Source organism: Capra hircus, chromosome 9 (genome assembly GCF_001704415.2).
Source record: "Capra hircus breed San Clemente chromosome 9, ASM170441v1, whole genome shotgun sequence".
NCBI classification, from domain to species: domain Eukaryota; kingdom Metazoa; phylum Chordata; class Mammalia; order Artiodactyla; family Bovidae; genus Capra; species Capra hircus.
This window is the reverse complement of record NC_030816.1, coordinates 81,001,233-81,026,360: the sequence shown is the minus strand read 5'-3', so window position 1 is coordinate 81,026,360 and position 25,128 is coordinate 81,001,233. Positions and strand designations below refer to the sequence as shown.

The following is a 25,128-nucleotide window of genomic DNA, read 5'->3' as shown; positions in this document are numbered from 1 at the left end:
AATAGATTCCAAAACTGCTTGCCAGATTTTGTAAGTGGTTATTCCTCTTAGAATGACACTAATATTAAAGAAATGTTCTATTTTCCATGTTTTACATGATTTTATTACTATACAGCTTCACACTCAGCAAAGATAATTCTGGATTTACCTGGATATCATGCCTCTGAAAACAAGTGGAACTTTTGCTGTGTAATTTTATCCCTGTACTAAATTTCACTGAATAATTTTACTGAGCATCATGCAGAGTAATACAGGCTGCACTATGACGAAACGAAATGAAGGCCCTGGCCCTGAGCAGTTAGAATTTCTGGCACAAGTTTACAAAACAAATAGCCTTAAACATAGTTTCCAAGAAAGCTGAAAGTTTTCTATTGAAAACCCACTTTCCAAGAAGTTAACAGAGAAAAATCACATTCAGCTCCTCCCCTGAAGGTCCTGTGAAGGACAGGCCTCATAAAGCAAAAGGAGAAGAGGGTGGCAGAGAATGAGGTGGTTGGATGGCATCACCGACTCAATGGATATGAATTTGAGCAAACTCCTGGAGATAGTGGAGGACAGGGTAGCCTGGCGTGCTGCAGTCCGTGGGGTCGCAAAAAGTCAGACACAACTTAGCAACTGAACAATAAATAATAGGTCATCAGAATCATAATTCACTGAACAACTTTATCCTATGCAAAACACAACTGAGTACCAGACTCAGGACTTCCCTGGTGGCTCAGGCGGTAAAGCATCTGTCTACAATGTGGGAGACCGGGGTTCGATCCCTGGGTCGGGAAGATCCTCTGGAGAAGGAAATGGCAACCCACTCCAGTACTATTGCCTGGAAAGTCCCATGGACAGAGGAGCTTGGTAAGCTACAGTCCATGGGGTCGCAGAGAGTCGGACATGACTGAGCGACTTCACTTTCCACTATAACGTGCTCTCATGCCCTCCAAATTAAATTCTTTTGTTGGGTTGTGTGTGTTCCATACAGCATCAAAATCCAAACAGTGAAATAAAACTTTCAAAATCCACAACTACAATGCTAAATATATGTATGAAAACCATCAGATTGTGAACTACCCATATTAGGGATTTTAAATGAAAAACTAAAATATTTTTATATCTCAGAAAAGTTTTCATTTAGTTTACTAAGAAAAGTCTTTTTGATGTAATTCAGAAAAATGGGGTCGGTTCATTGACAAATATAGTATTTTACATATAACTTTCCAATGTTTAGATAGGTAAGACCTCAGAAACCATCTCTATACCAAAAATTGTCTAAGGAATTCTGGAATACAAAGTATTCATAGCTTTAAAAACATTAAAAGCAGGTAAATCCAGGTTTTATTATTAAAACAACCATTATAAGGACAAGCAAATATTTCTGAAAGAAAATCAAGATGCCTTCAATAAAATATATTAAAATTATATGTAATTCAAAATATGGATATTGGGAACATAACATTTAGTCAAAAAAGCTAAGTGGAAAAGAGCCACATATAGTATTACATATTTAACTATACTTCATGATTTGCCCAGAATCTTCCTGGTTTATATGTGTTTTATTGCAATTATTATTAGCAACCCTTATAGGCTCAAGTCCCTCAACCTGGCTGATGAATTATATAGTCATTTTTAATATAATACATTTCTATAAAACTCAAAACTAAATAAAAATAACAATATATACTTCATTTATACTCTTTTAGAACCCAAAATAATCCAGAAAGAATGATTTAAAATACATTCAGAGGATATCTGAGGCAGAGGAGAGGTATAGAGCTGAAGACAGGAACACACAGTTAAAAACAGCAACTCCAGCTCTTATTTTGGATGGTGAGCCATGAGTACTCATTTGATAGTTGTCTCATAATTAGCATTTTTCATATGTTCTTATATGTTTATATACATACACAAACCATTTATTTAAAGTATATAAAGGGCAAAATAATAAGATGGGGTAAAAATTACTATCCATGTTTTTAAGATAATAGAATAAACTATCATAAAAGTTATCAGCAATTCAATAGTAATTCTGACAGATGAGTAAAAAGTATTTTCTGGCAGCCACCTGCATCATGCTAGCAAAAGTTACACAGAAAAAAAATTACATCTATTTGACGGATAAAGGAAAGCTGGTTACTTGGTGGGTTTGAATGAAAGATGGTTGATATAAGAAAGAAAGCTGGAATAGGATGGGGCAACTGACAAATAAATAACCCCAAGTATATGATAAAGGAAGCAAAAGATTTATAAGACTACGAGTATGGAAAGAGTTGATGCAAGAGGTTAACTGGAACATGAACTTCTATCAAAACTAAAAGGTAAGGGTTTGTATAAATAACAAGGCCGTGAATGTATGCTGGCAAATTAAGACGGTGATAAGGATGAACATTAAAAATACTGTAGAAAATAACTTCCACAGTAATCTCACTTTATCAACAGAGGATCTTATTTAACAAAAGCACTATGAAACATATCCTGAGAGAATAAGTAATTTTTTGGTGTAAGTTAAGGTAAATGTGCAAACTGAAAGTAACGGGTGATTTTACTAATTCAGTGTTCATATTCATTAGTTGAGTATACTTAGGAACTAGGATGCTTGTATGCTTTGGTGATAATTCACAGTTATACTCCAAAAACATAATACAGCAAAAACATAATAATAATGGTATGTATGTTTTTATTGATGAAAACTAGGTCTGTATTTTTTACAGAGTAAAATAGTAATTATTAAGAAATGAATACCTGGAATACTGGCAGGAGAAATTGGGCCAGATCGTGACTGGTTGCTTCCTACAGGAGAGCCGACAGGAGAAGGCGATGGGCCCCCAGGGATGCTGGAGAGATGGGGAGATGCATGTGGAGAGAAAGGTGACTGAGCTGGGTTGCTCTGATCTCCTTGGCTGCTCGTGGACCCAGATGCACTGACTGCTGAGCTCAAAGTTGCTTCCGTTCCCGTGGGGAGGTCATCAATGGAGCCAGACAGGTCCTAAGGAGGAAAGAAATAGCATGTATTGATGGAGTAACACATATTTGGACAAATACCTACTCAAAACACTATTTGAAAATCTTAACCCTAACCTTTCAGAATTTTTCTAGAGAACACCCCAAATTCAGAGCATGGCCACCTGTTATTAGAAGACTTTAATGAGGTCTCTTATAAGTTAAATCCATAGGATCTAGTCTGTCACTAAAAAGTTAAGTTTGTACCTCTTTCATTGAACTGTCCTACAGCTTTCCTTTAAGCTGTCAGCACCTAGTCCAACAAACCCGCCAAAGACTCACAGGAAAAGCATGCTAGGTGGTGATGTACCATCTAAATGGAATGCCTGATTCATACATGATCATTTCAGTAAACTAAAAACTAAAGGCTTTGGATCCTCCCACTTAAAGATCAATAAGGGCTATCTGAATTTCAAAATATGATCTTCTAATTTAATAGCAATCCAAACTATAACCAAACCTTGTAGGGAGAAATTCTGATATTTTAGGTAATTCAAAAATTCTCTTATAAATAGAAGAGTGATGTGTATTTTTATCTGATATGATGAAAATAAATCCCTTTGAAGTTATATTGGCAGAAATGAGTCCTAATGTTATAACTTACTACCTTTTTTTAAAACAGTCATTTGTTTATTAACTCTAGAAAAACAAGAGGTACCATACCAGAAGGAAGTGCAACCAAAGTATATTATTTGGCCTAGCAGTGAACACTGAGTATTGGTATAGTATATGTTTGTATTTGTTGTTGTTTAGTCGCTAAGTTGCGTCTGACTCTTGCGACCCCATGGACTGTTCCTCTGTCCATGGGATTTCCAGGCAAGAATACTGGAGTGGGATGCCATTTCCTTCTCCAATAACTTACTTTTTGTAACAGTTTTAAGCTAAACAAACAATCTTTTAAGGTCCTGTAATTTTACCATAATACGCTCTAAGGCAGATATTAAAACTCCCATTTGACAGACATAGAAAACAAAGGTCAGAGAGTCAATGTTACTGTTAGCAGCTACAACGCTGAGGACAGACAGCGCCTGCCAAAGATCATGACAGGAGGAGAGAAGAGAAATGAGAAAATTGTCCTCTGAACCCTTATCAGAGTGAGAGGACAGACAGAACCTCACGGCTGGGCACAGAGGTCCCAAATGGGACTCCCACCAACAGGAGCTCTGTACACCCAGTGCAGGCCTGTGGCAGTGGTGAGGCTCCCATATTACTGACTCTGCAAACCCAGATGAGACCTGGAACTAGGTGCTGAATGAATCCTAAAGGCTAAGAAGGAGGATAAAAGAAATTTGTCTTGATAATTTAGGACTGCAGAATGGGATCAGAAATACTAGGTTATGTTATTGTCTGTAAAGCAGATTCAACCCTAATTGACATCTTCCACTCACGCAATTTTATCATTTAATTTTACCTCACTGCTTACCACTGGGACTGCTAAAACTAGGGCTCTGGAAACTGATGGAGGAAGATGCTTAGGACCTGAAGAATGAATGTAGATCAGGCAGTGCAAAGGGGGCCACTAAAGCAGAGCTGGTTAGAGCTCTTCAGGGTACCCCAAAATGTCACAACACAAACTCAGGATGAGGATCCAAGACTCCTGGAAAGTTTATCTATTAACCATATATTATACAATTAACTTTTCTCTTTTTAACAGCAAAATTGCCAATGACTAAAAACATTCTAAAGAATAGCTGATGAGATGAGAACCTCACAAAAAGATGATTATAGAAAAGCAAAATTTTCTTCTGCTAAGAATAACATCTAAGTAAAACACAGTAATCTTCAATGTCATATAACTGAGTGTATGAGTGAGAAACCTAACAGTAGCAAGTGATTGAAAATATCACCCCTAGAAAAAGTATCATCAAAGCTCCAAAATAAAATGGGACAAACTGAATCATGTTTCAGAATTCAGAGAAAAAATATATTAATATAAATATCTCTACTTAAGGCACATGAGATGGATGGTTTTGCATATATTCAGCAGATAAAACATTGTATTCAACTTGATGACTGGGTTCAACAACAGTTCAGTTCAGACTTTCAGAACTTTTTGTGAAGCCAGGTAGAAACAGAGAAAGAATATTATGCGAGAAAGATACTACGTACAATCTAGAAAGTATTTAGTTCAGTTCAGTTCAGTCACTCAGTTGTGTCCAACTCTGCGACCCCATGAACCGCAGCACGCCAGGCCTCCCTGTCCATCACCAACTACTGGAGTTCACCCAAACTCATGTCCATTGAGTGGGTGATGTCATCCAACCATCTCATCCTCCATCATCCCCTTCTCCTCCTGCCCTCAATCTTTCCCAGCAACAGGGTCTTTTCTAAGCTCTTCGCATCAGGTAGCCAAAGTACTGGAGTTTCAGCTTCAATATCAGTTCTTCCAATGAACACTCAGGACTGATCTCCTTTAGGATGGACTGGTTGGATCTCCCTGCAGTCCAAGGGACTCTCAAGAGTCTTCTCCAACACCAAGGTTCAAAGGCATCAATTCTTCGGCACTCAGCTTTCTTTATAGCCCAACTCTCACATTCATACATGACTACTGGAAAAACCATAGCCTTGACTAGATGGACCTTAGTCGGCAAAGTAATTTCTCTGCTTTTTAATATGCTGTCTAGGTTGGTCATAGATTTTCTTCCAAGGAGTAAGCATCTTTTTATTTCATGGCTGCAGTCACCATCTGCAGTGATTTTGGAGCCCCCCAAAATAAAGCCTGTCACTGTTTCCACTGTTTCTCCATCTATTTCCCATGAAGTGATGGGACCGGATGGCATCATCTTTGTTTTCTGAATGTTGAGCTTTAAGCCACCTTTTTCACTCTGCTCTTTCACTTTCATCAAGAAGCTCTTTAGTTCTTCACTTTTGGCCATAAGGGTGGTGTCATGTACATATCTGAGGTTATTGATAGTTCTCCTGGCAATTGTGAAGTATTCACACTTCAGCAATTAACACAATTATCTGAGTTCCTCCAAATAAAACTTGAGTACAGACATGCAGAGGTGTGAGGTGCAGGTTGACAGGGACCACAGGACAGGATTCCACCCATTCCTCTTGCTGTAGGGTGAATGCTGGCCTCTCTCTGGGTGTGGAAGATAGATGGATCCTGAATAATTCTTTAAGTACCTATCCCCAACATATTCCTTTCCTAACTTGATATAAAGTGAAAGTGAAGTCGCTCAGTCATGTCCGACTCTTTGCGACCCCATGGATTGTAGCCTACCAGGCTCCTCTGTCCCTGGGATTTTCCAGGCAATAGTCCTAGAGTCAGTTGTCATTTCCTTCTCCAGGGGATCTTCCCAACCCAGGGATCGAACCCGGGTCTCCCGCATTGTAGATAGACGCTTTACCGTCTGAGCCACCAGGGAGTTCACAAAAGTGCAAAAGGGTATACCTGTGGGCTCTACAAAGCAGAGCATGGCAAGCTATGTGAGGACTAAAACGAAATCCTACCTATTCTGGCTCCACCCATAAGCCACACATTTTTAAATGACTGAAAAAAAAAAAAATCAGAAGAGTAATACTTTACATGAAAAATATTTGAAATTCAAATTTCAGGGTCCCATAACATCTTACTGGGACATCTTATAGTCACAGCCATTCCTCTGAAGTGCTGTCTATGGCTGCTTTGGGGCCACAATGGAGACCTGCATGGAGACTATGGCCCTCAAAGCCTATAATATTTACTATCTGGCCCTTACAGAAAACAGTGCTGACCTGCTGTATCTAGTCTGGCCTCTCATGCCTTTGCCTCTTCCATGGGGAAACAGAAGGAAGATAGACAGGTCTCAGCTGAAATGCATGGGGACCTACGTGCGTAAGGAATCACACAGGCTTCACCAGGAACAGGGAAAGACTCCACATTCACACCTGCCTGGAAAACACTGACTGGGCGCCAGATAGAATTCTCCTCTTTAGTGGTATCAGACTAACTCAGGGAGAGCCCACTTAAGAATGGGTGGCAGGCTCTGTGTACAGATACCTATTACCTAACAAATGTGCATTATTCATAAATAAGGGTCCATCACATAAGAATCAGTTGGGAGGAAATATGCCTTTCATGATTTCTTTAAAGAAAAAAAAACCTGGTAGGTAACTAGATATAAAATCATTATTTTCTAATATACTATAATCTGGAATTCAACAGAAAAGATGACATAGATTCAATTTTTTTTAAAAATCATTATTTGAAGTTAAATTTTATGCAGATCTTTTTTCATAAAAAACAGTTACTTGGAAAATTTTAAAATTCTCTGCACTACCTATAAATTCCTTCCCTGTTCTCCCTTAAAATTTTGTTATGGTTGAAAAAGTGACATGGATGGGTGTTAAGAGAGCTTCATTCAAGCTGCAAAGGCATGAAAAACATTTCTGTTATTCAACAAGCTGATCAAAGAAATATCAAGAGAAAAATATAAAAACGGTGGCTTTCTTAGTGTTCACAAGTCATCAGAATTTCAGTGCTGACTACACCTCAGTGTAACAGAAGAGTAATAAAAAGATATAATTTCTATATTACTGTTATACACACACGTAACTTTTATATGTAAATTATAGGGAAATATTCCCACCCTGCAGATACTTAGGGTATCCATATGTATAGCTATCTTAAAACACATTAATAAAAGAAGTTCAACAGTGGTTTAAACATTCAGCCTAGTTAACAAAGAAGCTCTAACGAATACCCCTCTAGAGGACAATTTAGTCAGCAGGGCACCAACTCTATTCTTCTTTTCTAAGTACCATCAGATCCATGATGCCTGTAAAGAATAGAGAGACCTTCCTGCATCTCATTCTAAGCGAGGCACCTTCAAGCTACAGTGCTTCCATTTGTCTTGCTGGGAACTGGCAGGTAAGGTAATTGCAGGGAGAACTCCTTTAAGGGGCTGGAGTCCCCCCTGCCCCACAGCACTCCTTGCAGTCTCCCTCTTTACTGAGGGAGTGAGGGTAAGGCAATGGCTTCATGGGCTCATGCATAGTAAATTCAGTATTTTGCCATGACAATTTGATTTGGTAAAGTCTTGCTACTAAATTGGGTTTTCAATATCTGACATCACTCAGAATACTGAATACTTTCCAGCACACCCCAAATAATATAGTCCCTACTATCAATGGTTAGTTTATATTTAGAAAATCAATGCTTTTTTGGGGGGAAAAGCTTGTTTTACTTTAAAATTTAATTTAAATGAAAGTTCCCCACAAAGACTTGCCCCTCTGTAACCATCATCCTTCCACCTTCAGCCCATGTCAAATTTTCATTCTAACCTAAGTGACAAGTACAAGAGATTTCACTGTGCTTAGAATGAAATGCCACCTGAGAGCAGTAACAATCCTATCAGACTCCGACAAGAGAAACACTGATGAATTAACATAGAGCAAAGATATGTTCTGATTCAACATAATGGGCCAGGGTGGGGCAGGGCAGTGATGACGGAATGTATAGAACAAGTGCCAGGAAGGAGCACAGGAGGAATTTTTAGAAATCTACAGATATATAAAATAGGCATACAACATTAAGTATAAATATAAATACAAATTGTACATGACCCTTCCTAAGAATATTTTACATTCATGACTTCACTACATCTACAGACCTCTTTGGTTTTGATGGTGTTCAGTTTATCTAATAAATCAGCTTGCTAAAGGATAAATTCAGTCAATACTGGTGATGTCTTACTGTCTTGAACTGGGAATAAGTCAGAAAATTTTACTCCCTCGTTTAATTAAATAAATGTTTTTTTGTTTTTTTTTGTTTAAAGCAGATCAACTCTAAAATACTCTCAGCTATGGTTCTCAATACAATTAGTTGACATTATTATATCAGCCACTGGTAGAAAACTGCTAAGCCTCACATGAACTGGGCATCTCCTGCTCAGAAGAGCCCCAAGAGAGCATGAGGATAAACACTGAATTAGAAACAGAGAAGATATTTCAATCAATGAGACGAGTTCAGGTCTCTTGTTTAAGGGTTTTAATAGGATACAGTTAATGATTTCTCACTGTGACTTCCCATGGGTTTGAAGCACAGGTTAAAATGCCAGCTCAATGGTCTTTAAAAAAGTCAGTTATCTTCAAAAGCAGAAATAGTGTCTATTCTTCTTTTTAGAATATTGAGGATGAAATCCTGGCATGTAGTTTTTCTTTCTCCCTCTCCAACTAGACCCTAACTTTCTTAAGGGCAATGCTGAAGAGAGGAGGATTTGACCAGTCACTGATGAGTGTCACTGAATTTATAAGCTCTACAGTAAAATACAGCTGCACACACCATACAAAGTAAGCCAGCACATGCAAACATTTCTAAATATTTACCAAAAATGCTCTACTGAAAATGACTGAGATTGCCATTAAAATTTAGCAATGAATTCTTGGCCCTCTGTTTCCAATTACCATCCCGGAGGCCAAGCATCCAGGCTCATTACATGCTTAGCTCCTTGGAAACACACTGTAAAATCGCTTCATACCCTCCAACCTTATTTCAGAACTATCATTTTGGACATGTGATACAAATACACCTTGAGGTCGATATTAGAATTGAGCCAATAATTTGACTGACATACATACACAAAAAGAACAACCTCACAGTGACTGTTTAATTTCCATGATATTTGTAGGCTTCTTTTCAGCACAAACCTACATAATGGTGTACTTCAAGACACCCACCAAAGTCCCTGCTGCTTTCATCTGTCTAGACAGCAAATGAGTTAAAAGCTCAGACTTCCGGTGTAAAGGAATTAAAAATGGAAAGGCACAGAAGGAATCCATGAATAAAATCCTACCAAGCACTAATTTTTAGACCTGCAAAGCATCTTCTTACAAGGTTATATAAATATGTATCTTACTTTCTACTTAAACATATCCAAATGACAAATATTTATCTTTTCATTATATGTGATAGTGGTTTAGTTGCTAAGGCATGTCCGACTCTTGCAATCCCATGGACTGTAGCCTACCAGGCTCCTCTGGTCCATGGTATATACAATTCTTAGCCTTAATATATATGATGTCAATTGGAAAAAAATGTTTGATCCTAATTTAAAAATAGTCACAAGCTCAACAAATGACAAACTCATATCCAAAGCCAGGGATAACACAAGGAAAATTAATGAGTCAGAATTCAGTTTAAGAGAGGTAGCCAATAACCACTTTTTGGGGAAAACTTTCACCTGATTTATTTGCATCCTCTCTCAAGCAAAGATTCCTTGATGGTAACTTTCATCTTAAAGGGATATTTACAAGATAATTAGCTGAACTGATACTTTACAGAAACAGGATTTGGAATTAAGCATGCATGCTATCATAAGCAAAAAAATTTATAATGATTATATTTCCTTTGATTTTTAAAAACTTTCCACCTAAAATAAAACCATCCACAAAGTTCCTTCGGCTAAAACCCCTGATATCAAATTGCCACTCTAAATTTAGAAGCAGTAAACAATATAACTATGAAATATGCATCATGTAAGGGAATTTTTTCCACTTCACAGACCTCAAGGGGACCCTAAATTATTCTCAATTTTTGAAGTCTGCCCAGGGAGAGTCTCTGCTCTTCTGCTATTAATAGCAGACATTATGTAGAGTAGGAATAACGACAAATAGACCCAACAAATAGTGTTTATCATATTGTGCAAACCCAGTATAGACAGTCTTGAAGTTAAAAATAACTTGGTAAGAAAATTTATTTTATATTTATCTTTTAGTTGTATGGAATTTGGGAATAATTTTCATCTGTAAATAGCATTGCCCTTCGTGGTTATAATCCTGGGACTACCCTTTCAGGTGATGATCCTGATGATTTGATGCTCAAGATCATGATCTGATGATTTTTAGGGGGTAACAACTATAACCACAATTCTCTAAAGCAGAGATACTATATGCATTTTCTTTCATGAGGACCCTACAACATCTTGTTAGCTCTAGCCCATTGTTCCTACCAGTCAAAATGTTTTTTAACTGATTTCACTGGCTAAAATAGACAGGACCCTTCCTGACCTCAAGTCAAAGTCCCAAACAGTGCTGAAAACACTAAAAAAGATTCACATGTGAATAACTGCTGGCCCTTTGTTATTTTAAGGACAATGGCATCTTAAAGAATATACTTAATACAAATGGAAGACTACTGGTGAAACTAAAGCTATATAATAAAGTGAGAATACTAAATAATTTGAGGAGGGATATTTGTACTGTCTTAGGCACAGCCTCAGGCAGGTAGGCCCTCTCTAAGGTTTGCATATGGAGGTGTGGGATGGGTAGGTGGGAGAAGTAGGGGAAAAGGTAGACCATTTTTTCATGTGGATGACATTTTACAATTAAATTGGCCTGCACAGGTGATCTTGAACACTTCAGCGTCCTTCTTTCATGGAGTCTCAATGGAGACAGAGAAACAGCTAAGTAGGTTTAAGTTCTATGACAAAGCAGAAACTCTGTGATGGACAGGTGACTTAACAAGTGTTGTGGAATACAGAATGGTAGGTCTTCAGCCAGCTCACATCAGGCCAGGGGCTGCTGTCTCTCATGGGTCCAGGCGAGGAGTGATAAGTGGAGAGCAGAGAGAACCATGGGTGCAGGCAAAAACTATGGGAGACTATGCCATGTGGGAAGGGGGAGGCTGGAAAAGCAGAATGAGAGAGGATGCAGCTGAAGAGGCCACACAGGGACAGTTGTGAGTGACTTCACAGGCTCAGGCCAAGGAATATGAACTTACAATTTTAGGAATTAGGGAGCCAACAGAGGTCTAAAAGGTGAGTAAAAAACAAAACACAGTGTAGTGCCAAATGAGAAATGTTAAACATTTTAAAGCAAAACAAAACAAAACCAAAAAACCCCAAAACCCTCTTGTTTTCAAATGTTTATGAACACAGATTGTTTTAAATATGATTAAAATTGCAGGTACCATTCAAAAATAAATTTGTAAAATATTAATAAAAATCTATATATTTTAGTACTATATAAAACTTAACATATAGGTGAACAAAACCAAAAGTGCTTAAAAAACTATAGCCCAGGTTAAATATTAGTGTGCTTTCTAACTGGAATAATTTCATGAGCCTACAGTCATCTTACTCCTTTCATTTATACTTAAGAATCAATGGCCAAAACGATTTGAAGGGTACACTTTACCCTTAAAATGGCACAATAGTGTTTAAAGACTAATTATGAATAACAATTTAACAGATTATATTCTTTAACTGCATATTCTATTCCAAAACCAAATTCTGAAGACACCTAGTCTCAGTTCAGTTCAGTCACTCAGTCATGTCCGACTCTTTGCGACCTCATGAGCTGCAGCACACCAGGCTTCCCTGTCCATCACCAACTTCCGGAGCCTACTCAAACTCATATCCATTGAGTTGGTGATGCCATCCAACCATCTCATCTTCTGTCATCCCCTTCTCCTCCTGCCTTCAATCTTTCCCAGCATCAGGGTCTTTTCTAAGGAGACAGTTCTTTGCATCAGATGGCCAAAGTATTGGAGCTTCAGCTTCAGCATCAGTCCCTCCAATGAATATTCAGGACTGATATCCTTTAGGACTGACTTATCTGATCTCCTTGCAGTCCAAGGGACTCTCAAGAGTCTTCTCCAGCACCACAGCTCAAAAGCATAAATTCTTTGGCACTCAGCTTTCTTTATGAGGACCCCGTGAACAGTATGAAAAGACATCTTAGTTACACAGGAAGAAAATGAGCTCATGCCATGCAGGCGCAGGGATGCGGGCATGCGGGCTTATGGTTTGGTGCTTTACAAATATCAACACCAGGTATGAAACTGAAAGTATGAATGACCCATGTGCTTTGAAAGCAAACTGAAAAACTAACAAGATCTGTAAATATGTAAGATTTAGAGTTTGTCTACTGATATGAGGTTTTATTACTGAAAGTATATCATAAATCTTTACAGCAGAAAAGCAATCGACACCATCGTTTGCATCTCTCATGGTAAAAACCAACTACTGTGTATCTTAGAAGTACAATGCTTAGCACATAGAAATTCTGAAAATAAAAGTTAAAAACAAAAAAGCATGAACCCTCAAGAGACCTCTATTTCTTCAGTATACAGCAATGAAATACTTCAATAAGACATACAGGAACTGCAAGTAAATTAGCAAATTGAAAAAAAAAAAAAAAAAGAAAAAAAACAGCTCACAAACTGCACCAGGTCTACATGGAATAAATGGAAGTTCTGCTGTAGAATTAATACTAAAACTTCATTTTTTGACATTTTACCCAGTCACATGAGGCACATGAACATAAGATACTTATTCTACATCCTTCACTGAATTTTTAAAACCTTTTGTTTTGAAATGACTTTAGCCTTACCTGGAAGCGGCAAAGACAGTACTGATGTTCCTTCACTCAGTTTGCCTTAACGCTGACATTTTACACGGTAACCAGGGCACATCTATTAAAACTATAAACTTGAAATTGGTGTAATACTATCAATGAAACTAGACTTCATTCAAATTTGCAGCCTTTACAGTAAAGTCTTCCTCCTGTTCCAGGACACATATCACATTTATTCACCTTGTCTCCTTAGTCTCGTCTGATCAGTGACAATTTCTCAAATCCTTCCCTGTTTTCCACAACCACAACACATTTAAAGAGGTATTTTGTGGAATGTTCTTCAATTTGTGTCTAGTGTTTTCTCATGGTTAGGCTGGGGTTATGGATTTAGGGGAAGAATACCACAGAAGTGATCAGGTAATACTCCTGTCAACACTAAATGGTAGTACTTGTTGTTGTTCAGTTGCTAAGTTGTGTTGACTCTTTGTGACCCCATGGACTGTAGCACACCAGGCTTCCCTATCTTTCATTATCTCCCAAAATTTGCTCAAACTCATGTCCATTGAGTTGGTGATGCCACCCAACCATCTCATCCTCTGTCGTCCCCTTCTCCTCCTGTCTTCAATCTTTCCCAGCATCAGGGTCTTTTCCAGTGAGCCAGTTCTTCTAAGGTGGCCAAAGTATTGGAGCTTCAACTTCAGTATCAGTCCTTCCAATGAATATTCAGGACTGATTTCCTTTAGGATTGACTAGCTTGATCTTCTTGCAGTTCAAGGGACTCTCAAGAGTCTTCTCCAGCACCACAATTCAAAAGCATCAATTCTTCTTCCAATTGAGATTTCATGACCATAAAACATTGGAGAGAGAAAAATACACACTCTGTGTTCTTCCAGACACAGCTATATAACTTAGAATAACCACTTTGGATAAAAACTTATAAGCATTTTGTAAAGCTGAAGATGCATTTATTTACCTTATGATCCAGGATGTTCACTCCTAGCTTTATACACTGGCACACACACTATGGAAACATATATAAGCATAGTAGCACTGCTTCAGTATTGTATTGTAAAAAAAAAAAGAGAGAGAGAGACAATCTAATTTTCCAGTGATATAAAATCAAGAGATCTATTCAGAAAATGGGATACTATACAGCAATGAAATTGAATGACCTAGAACTAAAAATGTTAATATAAATCTCACAAACAATACTGATAGAAAACTAAGCAAAACTCTGAACGTGGCAGTATGTATCTGACACAGAAGAGAAGGCACGAGAGAAAGAAGCGGACTGTAAGCCTGGTGGTGGAATTCAGGTCAGAGCAGCAGCAGGAGCCGAGATCAGAGGAGGCGACAGGAGAGGCAGCAGCACAGTCTGGGATCAGAGCGGCAGGCTGCTCCAGGAGCCTCTGCATGCAGTTCAGCTGAGTAAGCCCTACCTCCCTCAGGGAGTCTTCCATCACCACTTGGGAAGGACTCCACGGACATTTACACCACCAGAATGAGCTGCGCAGCTCCTTCCTCCATGATACTGCATCATACGCATCTACTACAGAACTTCCCAGGTCGAGTTTTAATGAACGGTTAGCATTTGCTACAATTGCAAACTCTGAAGTAGGACCACTTACTTCCAGACTTTGGCTTTGACCACTTTGACACTGACCATGGGCAACATACTTAACCTTTCTGTGCTTCATACTCCCCCTATCTATAAAATGGGGGAAATGCTAGTATCTGCTAACAAGAGTTGTTGTGAGAATTAAATGAGAAGTTATACGTAAAAGAATTAGTGCTGCGGCATCTCCGTAAGTGTGAGCTGTTATCACTAGTAACCATAGAGGAGAGGCAGTGGGTTAGAGAGCCTAAACCACTGAGCCACTGGGGATACAGAGCCAGACTGAAGCATCAGCAGAAGGAAACGGCTGCAAAGTGAAGAGGAGGCAGGGAATCGCACCCTTCCCCAGGTTCCTGATCCCAGTGGGCACTGACCTAGCCGTTTCCAACATTCATAAGCTCTGAGTACGATAAAGACTGCCTGCACTGTGTTTATGAACACAGGTTTTCAACAATAATTCTATCAATGAAGTTGTAAAAAATATTATAGTACTGGAAAGTGGTTAAGGAAAATAACCATAATGACTCACTATTTAAGGTGAAGTTTTTACATTTCCATAGGAATCATTTTTAAGACTTCTGAGGGTTCTAGAAAAAAGTAGAGAATTCAAAAAAATTTTTTTAACATAGTCAGCCTGAGTAGATTACAGATAGAAATGTTGTGTAAAGGCTATTGTTGTACTGTGACCACCTGATGCGAAGAGCTGACTCATTGGAAAAAGACCCTGATGCTAGGAAAGACTGAGGGTGGGAGGAGAAGGGGGAGACAGAAGATAAGATGGTTGGATGGCATCATCAACTCAATGGACATGAGTCTGACCAAACTCTGGGTGATAGTGAAGGCCACGGAAGCCTGGCGTGCTGCAGTCCATGGGGTCGCAGAGACGGACAAGACTGAGCAGCTGAATAACAATGAAATTCAGCACATGCAACACTCCCCTCAAAGTCAAACTTACAAACACGAATGTTTCCTCATTTTCAGTTATGATTTTCAGACTCAATGAGATGAAAGGTTGTTTTCAACTTTGTACAGGGGCAACTGGTCACTCAATACCTCAAGTGCTAGCACTAAGGGGCATTTTATATAACAAATCTTCTTAAGAACATATAACCATTTTATAATGTATTACTTCAAAACTACTTTTCCAAAGGAGGTGGTTATAAACCTACTCAGAGTTTCAGACAGAAACTTCTAATATCAATAACACTAATGATGGTGACGGTGATGATCATCATCAGTTGATAAGGACCTGAGTTAGGTCTTGAATTCTAGCACATTTCACATTTACCCACACTACCTCCCGACAGAGCCATCTGTATGCCAGGCAATGGTATTACTGTACCTCACACTTACAGGTAATTATCCTGTTGCTTGGAGCATGTTCTCAGGTCACCAAGAAGAATAAAGAGTTTTCTCTGATGACCACTTTAGTCCACCTTAAGTGGTTTCAAAGATGGTGTAAACAAATTAAGAGATAGGATTCTGAAAGGCAGATTGGTAAAACTCACATTTCCTTTGACTTCTAAACCCTTTGAACAAGGGAGACACCTTAATAGCCTGACTCGCAAGACCATCACATTGCTGAATTCCTCTTTATCCCAGTAAATCATAAGCTTTGATATAAAATTAGACTTAAACTCTTCAGCAACCTAAAGATCCCTGGAAAGTGCCATGACACCTCCTTCTGAATCTCTCCATCTTATTCCCCCCTTCTAATGACTGGCTTTTAAAATGCATTTGTTAGATGTTAGTTTTGTTTTGAATATTTTTGTTGTTTTGGGGGTAGGAAGTTATGGGGAAGCTGGGCTCTGGGACCACACCCTGGCTGGACCCCAATCCCAGCTCCTCTCTCACTGACTTAGAGGACTTGGGCACACGACTGAGTGCCATCAGCCACAACCTCTCGTCTGTATGCGGCACAGGCACAACAGAAGTGATGACCTCACAGAGTCTCACGGAGAGTTCAGTGAGGTGAATGGTGTACATAAAGCACTAAGCATGAAGCCTGGTGCCGGTTAAGTGCTCGTTAAATATTTACTGTAATGTAGGTATATAGGAATAGTGTAGCACTTAAAAGCATACATTCTGGAATAAAGGCATTTTGAAATCAAGTCCTGGCTCCACTAACTTCCCCTAATCTTGGGCAAGTTACTTAACTCCACTGAGCCTCAGGCTCATCATCTAAAATAGGGGAGAAATATTAATTATGCCATAGTGGTGGTTTAGTCGCCAAGTTGTGTCCAATTCTTGTGATCCCGTGGACTGTAGCCCACCAGGCTCCTCTGTCCATGGGATTTTCCAGGCAAGGATACTGGAGTGGATTGCCATTTCCTTCTCCAGGGGATCTTCCCGACCTAGGAATCGAACCCAGGAATCTAACCCAGGTCTCCTGCATTGCAGGCAGATTCTTTACCGACTGAGCTACGAGGGAAGCCCAATTATGCCATGGTAAGAATGAAATACAATTATGAAAACTAAGCATACAGTACGGAGAAGGCAATGGCAACCCACTCCAGTACTCTTGCCTGGAAAATCCTATGGATGGAGGAGCCTGGTAGGCTGCAGTCCATGGGGTCGCTAAGAGTCGCTTTCATGCACTGGAGAAGGAAATGGCAACCCACTCCAGTGTTCTTGCCTGGAGAATCCCAGGGACGGCGGAGCCTGGTGGGCTGCCGTCTATGGGGTCGCACAGAGTCGGACACGACGGAAGCGACTTAGCAGCAGCAGCAGCAAGCAGACAGTAAATGTTCAATAAATAGCTACTATGTATGTAAGTGCATACATACACGTTACCATATACACATTTCAAATACTTAATACTTTTCTAAAAACTGTTTATAATGTAAAAATAATTTTCAATACAGAATAAAGAATTTACAAATGACTTCTAGAAAAATATTTCACTTATAAGCTTGGTGAGTGAGTATAACCAAATCTCATAAATAGATGTTAAAACTTAATACAAAAGTATATGGTAATCAAATAACAAGACAAAGTTGGACAAATAAAAATTATGCTCCTGTGCACAGTTTTCACATTTTATCAGGGTAAGATATTTTAACAAAAGTTTCCTCATGGTCTTCATTAGCAAGTCTGCTTGTACATAGTCAGACAGCCAAAAAAACTTTAAAAAATCAGCCTTTATGCAAATAGAACAAAGCAAAAATATAAATACTGATTTTAACAGTATGGCCTCATGATACAGCAGTCCCAGACTGACACTGCAACCCCTAAAACTGAACACTCAACACACACAGACATGGGTGCTTTTAGTTAAATGGGTCTTGCAGAGCTGGTTCCCTAAGAAGCTGGTACCTTGAACCCAAAGAATCTCAGAGGAAACAGAAGTCACATGCCAATCAGTATTTCAGAGAGAATCTAATATGACTATAAATCTGTCATTGTTGGCAAGACTGAAGAAACAGGATCGGTTAATAGGAAACAACTGAATACCACCCTGCTTCAGGTTTCTCTGTTGCCTATGGTCTAAATAACTCCATACAGAACACTGCTGTCAAGGGTCTTGTTGTAAGAGTTACACGTTCAAAATTATTGATTTCCTTTTACTTCCAAAGAAAACTACAATTTTAAACACAATTCTCTTTGTGAATTGATGCCTTTAAATCTCTCATTTCATTTGGAAATTGTAAAAGAAAGCAAGCAAGCTAAACAGGATCTTAAAGTACCAAAATGGAGTTTAAATAATAACTTGAGTGTCATAAAATTATAACCAGAGGTAAATTTATTCTGCTGAGCTCACTTTAACTTGAGAATGAGTAACCATACATGGCTGTTGAGGACTGACACTATGGTCCACCAGTTTGCAGAATGTGATATGACTTTCTATGATCTGTCCTTGTGCTAAATACACCTGCCTCTTATCTTTCTGTATTCCATTCTCTTCTGAATTATCCTCAACACTGCTAAGTAGATAAGACATCATGTTAAGGAAAAAATGGATTTTGGCTCTGAGAATAAAAGCAGTATATTTTTTAAAGCATGCATATAAAGATTGGTGAAAACTACTTATGAATTAAATACAAGAGGAGTGAAGGAAAAATGTAAAACTACAACAAGCATCGCAATCTGTTATGAGCTGAATGAGTGCCAGTTTGTGGGCCCCGGGGCTCGGTAGGATTTCTCCATACAGTGCCAAACTCCAACAATATTGTTATGGTTAGAAAGGAATTTCTCACAAGAGCTAACAAAGGCAGAAGGTCATAAATAAACCCAGCAGGATTGCCTTGTCAGTTCTCATTATTAGCGCTGCAGGCACTTGCTTTTCTATGGGCTTCTTACAGGTTCATTTAAGTGTAAAAGTTCCTCCTCAAAAATTCAGATACTCATAAATAAAATGGTTCTTAATCTAGCAAAGAAAAATACTTAAAAAGTAAGTAAGAAAACAAGTGAGCAAGTAAATAAATATAAAAAGGACAGAAGCACAACCAGAGGCAGAGCTCAGTCGGGCATTTCTGAGGACTGAAGCACCTCCACTCCTGGCCTTCGCAGCCGAGCAATGACCAACAGGATGCTCTGCTTTCTCACCACAATAATAGTCTGCAGAATTCTATCCGGGCAGGAAATGAAGCTGAGCTCCTAAACTGATGCTGACATGTGTTACAAACTGAGGAAAGCACAGCTGTGTGATCATTATTGTAATTATGAAGTGACATCTACTGTTAACTTTATTTTACTGAGGACTTTTAACTAGTAACAAAAAAGGGGGCACAAATCTACTAATGATAGAGATGTTAATTTTTAGCAAGTAAAAAATAGGAATGTATTATTGGGTCTTTAAAGCTAAACATTACCTTTTGCATCAGACAAATCTACATCTTAAGAGCTCTAATCAATGCTTCTCAATAAAACAGGAGATTCAGTTTTGTAATATTTAAAAAATGAGATGAATATCTCAATTCTGCCTTAATTCTATGTCCTTGCATTCTAAGAGCTGAGAACATCAAACCTCCAATTATCTCAATACACATATTAATTCAAATGAGAAAAAAATCTGATAAACTTGATTTCATTTACTACTGACTCAAAACAAAAACAGACTTCAGTATACTACATGGTGTCATTTATTTTCTTTTAAAGGAAAAATAAGATAAATATCTTAAAATAATACAAACAAATAAGAAATCAGAAAACAAAAATCTTCAACAGTGCTGCTATTTAAGTTAACCAAATTATAACATTTTGCCATATTTCCTTCTAATCTTTATTCTAAAGAATGGCAAAACAGTGTACCTTTAAGCACATGTATGCAAAATTAAAAAATGCACCAACTGACCTACTTGTCACCCTCTATCAAGAAAATAAACATTTTGCTTCCCTGCTGATTTCCCCTTTTATAATTTGTGAATTTTTTAATTTAAAAAATTATAAGTATCCTACATCATCCCCTTTAAGAGAATAATTCAAGTTTCCAAGAGCAGAAAGTTGTTCTCAGAGGCTAGGATGCTGGAAAACCATTTTGTGCAGTCAGTCAGTTACAGGAACTAGGCTATTAGGCACTGGTGTGTTACAAAGAAAGGTATGTTTGCAGAATTACTTTTCACCGGCTTGCAGCCTCTCATTACCTACCACTCGTGATTATTAGTGTCAAGCTGATGTTGAATTCTTCACAGAGAAAATTCTCCGTGTTTGCTTTAGATACTGGCAATTGGTCTAAGTTCTCAGCATTCACGGAGGATTGCCCTTGACCAGCATAACATTACTGGTCCAAGAAACATGAATAAATGCTGAAAAGAGGAGAGTTTAAACGTCCAACAATGCTAAGAAACTAAGGCCTTACTTTACACTGGTGGGCTTTTCTAGAGAATATTTCTGACAGAGCTAAGTTACTGCATTAACTGTAGCCTATATAAGACATTTGTGGAGTTAAACTTGCAGTGGGCTGCAAACATCAGATAACATTTTTTGATTAGTAACTTTATAACCAAGTCGCCCATGGTTGACAATATTAGGCCATAAAGAGTTCTCAGGAACTTACAACTGAATATTCTGTTAACAGTAAATAACAAGGTTCCCAAATCTGACACCCTAAGGGCATGAGTAGTATATAAAAAATAAAAGGACCTATTTCTAGACTTCAACAGCTAACACATGCTAGTATTAGCTAAACTAGACTTCATCAATTCTTAAGAGTTGTTGAGGCTCATTATTTAATATTTCAGGTACAAATGTGTTAGGAGATAAGTAATAAAATGTGGGGATGGCAAAGTTTGACTCCTTTGGAAGAGAAACACTTAAGATAGACTGTCATGAACTGTACAGAATTTTCAGAAGTAAATGAAGCTTCAGTAAACATTTACTCCTATCCTGCATTTTTATTATACAATGTAAAACCGAGGTCCAGAGAGGCTAAATTAAATTATGCACAGGTTCTATAGACACAGACTACATTAGAATGCAGTTTTCGAGGTATATTCATTAAAACAAAACTGCTGACATTGATACCTGAAGCTTCCCAGGTGACTCAGGGTAAAGAATTTGCCTGCCAATGCAGGTAAACACAAGAGACACAGGTTCAATCCCTAGGGGGAGAAGATTCCCTGGAGAAAGAAATGGCGACCCACTCCAGTATTCTGGCCTGGAAAATCCCATGGATAGAGGAGTCTGGTGGGCTCCAGTCCATGAGTTGCAAAGAGTCAGACAGGACAGAGCATGCATGCATGCATGCATGACGACACCGATAACCTCATTTAAGATTTCAAAGGACAGAGTGTGTGTGTCTATGTGCACGTGAGTGTGTTACTCTTTATGAGAGCACACTATATCTACTTGAGCACATTTTCTAATAGTTATTATTCCACATTATGTATCTAGGTACATGCCTCTATCTCAAAATCTCCTGTTTCACTCAGCAATAAAGATATGACTTTGTCAGTTAAAAAGAACAACAACATGCAAAACCACGTAGCAGAGATGTCCCAGGATGCACAACAGTAGGACGGTTTAATAGGTTCTTTGGTGATTTAAAACAAATCTTTTATTTTCTAATTTCTATCTTTTGCTGAGCCTCACAGGATGTTTTTTCTAGTTCGCCAATTTTTTGTTCACTCCATCTCCTTGTGGGTGAATCACAATAGCTGACACACCCAAGTCCATAAACCAAGAATCATAAAGTGGCACCTCAGAGAGTAACTCCCTCCCACAGCCACAGACAGAAAGCATAAACATGTCCTCTTCCCTTGTGACCTAATCTGGGCAGGATGTCTGCCTCTAACACGGCAAACGAATGCACGACTACATTCAGAGGGAATCCAAACAGTAATAAAATAAATGTTTGGGGCTTCCCTGGTGGTTCAGTGGTAAAGAATCTGCCTGCCAATGCAGGAGACTCGGGTTCGATCTCTGGATCGGGAAGATCCCCTGGAAAGAAATGGCAACCCACTCCATTTTGCCTGGGAAATCTAATAGACAGAGGTGCCTGGGGGGCTACAGTCCATGGGGTCACAAAGAGGCAGAAATGACTAAGCGAATAAACAACATTTTATCACAAAACTGATAAAGCAACTGATTTTTTTTCATTCTGGCTACTGATTACCCATAGGATTCACGAGCGTGAAACAGAAGAGAAGCAAATTGTGAAGACAGACTGTTTTGTGAAATCATAATCCATGAAGTATGCCATCTGTGATCTAGCACAGTTCTCAACCTGCAATGGATCCCTAGTGCAATCTGATAAGGTAAACAGTTTATTTTATAGAGTTCTGAGTTCTGAAGTATCTATAATTGTTTTAGGTCTTAAACATATGGGATACAGTACAAACTGAAATTAAATTCCTGAGAACAGTGAAATTAACTGAATTTATGGAAAAGCTGGCCACATATTACATCTAGTAGATGTACAATTACATCTAGTAGAACAGAAAGACAGGACGAAAAGGGGGAAGGAGAGAGCAAAAGACAATGACAGAAAGTAACAACGGGCAGGAAAATAGAAAACACAGTGTAACACTAATAGTGACTGTTTAAGCACTTTCTGGGTGAACAAAATGAGTAGACCCATGACTACATGAGCAAAGTAGAGCAAACAGAGGAGAGAAACTTGGGGCAGACCTGGCAAATAATAAATACTATTTAAGATTTTAACCTTACATTGGTAAGCTAAACATCAGGGAAAACCTGACATATACATTTGGACAGGAAGCATCTTTGTGAGAAGAAAAAAAAAAACAACCCTTCTGCACAGATGTAACCCCTAGTCCATGGTACCTCCATGGAAGAAAACTGAGCCTCTTTCTCAGGTCTTGGGAGGTGGGGTGGGGGAACTCTGTCTTAGCAGAGTGCATCAGCCTGATTCAACCTAATTATTTTAAAAGTACTTTTACCATTTAAAAAAGTTATTTTCTACTTTTAAAAGTAGCTGCTGGAAAGAACCAGCAGTTAGAAGCTTGGGCTTTGTGGGTTGACCCTGGTTCACTTCGTATTTCATGCACACAGGAAGTCGTTCTGGTCATTAGAATCAAGATTTTCTTCATTTTGATATTTAATATTATGTATTTTAAAATTAGTATCTATTACTTAATATCAGGAGACAATTTAAAACTCTTAGATTATACATAGTCCTGAGAAAATGTATATATACAAGAAAATATAATATATATATATATAAGAAAATACATACTGAAAAGAACAACTATAATTTCCCTTTTTTTCTGATATTCTTAGTAGGTAACTGGTGAACTACTGCTATTCAATGCAAAGGAAAAAATACTCTCTTACATGACACCTATCACTTCTAAAATTTCTTTTAATAGTTACATGAAAAAGTAAAAACTGATGTTGATATAAACTCCTTGAATAAGGTATGTGCTCTCTTTGCACAAAACTTTTAACATTTTTAAGACTGTTTTCTGTAGTGAAACTAAATAAAGAATGGATCACCCTTGGTGCCCACAGACTCTGAAGTATCACTGATGTTCATTCAGGACAATGGTAATCCTGGGTGGGGATTGAGAAGTAAATGGAATGATGATGCAAAAGGGACAAAGAGTATTTCCAGGGCTCTGGTGGGGTTTTTCGTACTGATTGATTGCGTATTGATTACGTATGTGTTCACTTTAGGAAACACATTGAGCTGCAAACTTAAAATTTTTGCACTTTTTTGTACTTCTGCTATACTTCCACAATATTTACATTAAAAAAACTGACTTTGAGATAACAACCACAGTCATTTGTCGTGACACTGGGGATAAAGGCAACAACATCCACCACCACCACAACAAATCACCCATCTCTGGACTCCTGCCCGTCCTCTCTCATCCTGATAGGTTAGCACCGACATGTGCCAAGCTCTTTTTTCAGCATTCTCCCTGAATATATGACCTGCTTTCAGAAAAGCAAGAGTCCAATTTAAACGGAAGTTCCTATGGGTAGGTAATGGTTTGACCCCTGACCCCACCACCACAATTGTTCCACTTCTCTAATGATTTCCCTGCAGGGTTCATTTACCAGTTCTGGGTCAAAGACCAACATGCCCATGAAGCCAAAGGCTGACACAAGCAATGCTTGATATATCTGGAAATGACTACAACATAAAGGCACACTGCATCAATTAAAGATGGTTTTCGAGTTTAAATAAAAGGAAGTATAAATCAAAATCAACCGTATTTACACTAGCCAATTCACAGGTATATAAGTAGTGAATGATACATCCCAATTAAGGTACAGAATCGATAATACCCAAAGTCAAAGTAGTTCTAGTTTAAAAGAACTTTTTTCCCTCTTTATTACCTTACTTTAATATTATTATATTTGAGAGCATTTTCTATTTGTCTCATATTTTCCTTTAAATTTTCATTAATCTGAATTTCTTTTAACTTGCTCCACTGCATGACTTTAACTAGCATGGTTACAATGGATTAGACAGCAACTTAGAAATATAAATTTCCCCAAATATGACAAAAGCTGCTTCATAATCTTTCTGCTTAAATACGACTTTATACACTTCAGATATGAAAATAGAACTACTTGCAAATAATAATTTCTTTGTTAGTTCAAACAAACTACTTCAGTAGAGAATGTGTTGGTGCAAAAGTTATTGTTGGATTTGATGACAGAGTAATTATTCAGAATTGAATTCAGTTCTCAATTAAAAAAAAACCCAAAAGACATGTAATTCCTTCTAATGTTTATTTGTACAGAAAAGGAAAGAAAGGGAGAAGACACCAAAAAGCAGCAGTGGGTGAGAAAGAGAAGAGAGAGAGACCTCAAGGTAAAAGAGGAAGAGGAGA

At 38.2% G+C, this 25,128-nt stretch overlaps 1 protein-coding gene across 6 annotated transcripts in view; it reads right to left on the bottom strand.

Annotated features, from left to right (window-relative positions):
• Window positions 1–25,128, bottom strand: part of ARID1B (AT-rich interaction domain 1B) — a 425,587-nt gene that overhangs the window by 122,438 nt on the left and 278,021 nt on the right. For all 6 annotated transcript variants that reach the window (XM_018053399.1, XM_018053402.1, XM_018053401.1 and 3 more), the window contains one exon: window positions 2,731–2,974. In XM_018053399.1, the coding sequence (XP_017908888.1) occupies window positions 2,731–2,974 (244 nt within the window). The remainder of the gene's footprint in view (window positions 1–2,730; window positions 2,975–25,128) is intronic.